The sequence below is a fragment of the Nematolebias whitei genome, chromosome 22, assembly GCF_014905685.2.
Source record: "Nematolebias whitei isolate Nwh7 chromosome 22, NemWhi1, whole genome shotgun sequence".
In the NCBI taxonomy this organism is placed as follows: domain Eukaryota; kingdom Metazoa; phylum Chordata; class Actinopteri; order Cyprinodontiformes; family Rivulidae; genus Nematolebias; species Nematolebias whitei.
Window position 1 is genome coordinate 3193441 of NC_056519.1, and position 1679 is coordinate 3195119.

Sequence of the window (1679 nt, forward strand, 5' to 3'; positions counted from 1 at the left end):
AACGGACTAGCTAAGAGCTCGATGTCTCAACGGACTAGCTAAGAGCTAAATGTCTCCACAACCTAGCTAAAAGCTAAATGTTTCCACAGGCTAGCTAAGAGCCAAATGTCCCAACGGGCTAGCTAAGAGCTCAATGTCTCAACGGGCTAGCAAAGAGCTGAACGTCACAACGGACTAGCTATGAGCTGAACGTCACAACGGGCTAGCTATGAGCTGAACGTCTCAACGGGCTAGCTAAGCGCTAAAGGAAATGGCTAGCTAAAAGCCTAATATAGGCTAGCTAGAAGCTCATGGCTAGCTAAAGTATCTAAAGTGTAGCTAAAAGCTAAACATTAAAAGACTAGCTAATGGCTGAAGGCATCAAAGGGATAACTAAAAGGTAAATGTATCATAAGCTAGCAAAAGGTAAGCTAAAATTTATAAAAATTATAATAGCTCAAAGTTTATGTGGTTATCTCCTGAATGCTTTTTAATATGAACGGCTAAAATTGTTTAAATTATGTAAAACAAGCTGGACTGTAAAAAAATGGAGAAAAATATAAACGGGAAAATGTGAACGTTCACACAGCTAAAGCTCCAGCTAAAGCTCCAGCTGAATAAAGTTTGTTTTTGTCGTTGCAGCTGGTCATTGATTGGTTGGAGAGCATCGCCAAGGACCAGATCAGAGATTTTTCTGATAATATCGAATATTACGCCAAAAACGTCTGCTGGTGAGTTCTCATTGGTGCAACATCAAAGAGCGAGGGGTGTGTTCTGAGCGATCCGTTCTGGTTTAGGGAGAACACTCTGCACGCGCTGAAGATGAGGAGGAAGAGTGGCGCCACCTTGACTGTTCCTCTGGTCACTGAGCTGGTGAGGCTCCTTTCAGCAGCAACAATCTGTTTAACCTGCTCCCGTCACTAAATCAAACCGTAAACTGCGTTTGTGCTCAGGACCCGGACGCTCCTCTCCGGCAGCAGCGCCCCCTGGCGGACCTGGACAGGGAGGACGACGCGCGGCTGCTGAAGAACCTGTTCACCCTGATCCGAGCGGGGATGACCGACGAGGTACACGAAGAATTAAACCTTGAGCAGGCGTGAAAGCATCCAACAAACGGTTCATGTCGTTAAAGAGCCAGAAACTCTAAAAGGAGGGTGGTAGAAAAATAAACTGAGCTGGGTCTCCTTTATCCTCCTGTCCAACTTCAACCTGATGTTTGTGTTTAAAGGCTCAGAGGTTGTGCAAACGCTGCGGTCAGGCCTGGAGAGCAGCGACTCTGGAAGGCTGGAAACTGTACCACGACCCCAACACGACCTCAGGTAACCTCTGACCGCAGCTCGGGGCTCTCCAGTTAACACTTTTTAGGATTTAAGAGCCCGAGTTAAAGTTTTTCTTTTTATTGTATCCTGATTTTGACAGGAACACGAGAAGTTATTAAAAAGTGAGAGTTTAATGGAGTAAAAAAGGTTTATGATGCTCAAACCTCTTTGGGTAGAATTTATTATTAATATTATTTTTCAGATTTCAGTTCATTTAGTCATTTAATAAAATTTATTTTTGTATTTGATCATTTATCACAATATGGTTTGAAGCTGTTGAATTTTAGATTTGGTATTTTCCCCGCTGCGCAGAATCGGTCACATATGCGTTACATGCTACTTTAAGCTTTTAGCCACCAATCTGCTACTTTAAGCTTTTAG

The 1679-nt window shown here is 43.3% G+C and overlaps 1 protein-coding gene across 1 annotated transcript in view; it reads left to right on the forward strand.

Annotated features, from left to right (window-relative positions):
• nup107 (nucleoporin 107) overlaps positions 1-1679 on the forward strand; it is a 15099-nt gene that overhangs the window by 5949 nt on the left and 7471 nt on the right. The window contains exons 10-13 of the mRNA XM_037695990.1: positions 622-710; positions 777-852; positions 933-1046; positions 1208-1298. Of these exons, the coding sequence (XP_037551918.1) occupies positions 622-710; positions 777-852; positions 933-1046; positions 1208-1298 (370 nt within the window). The remainder of the gene's footprint in view (positions 1-621; positions 711-776; positions 853-932; positions 1047-1207; positions 1299-1679) is intronic.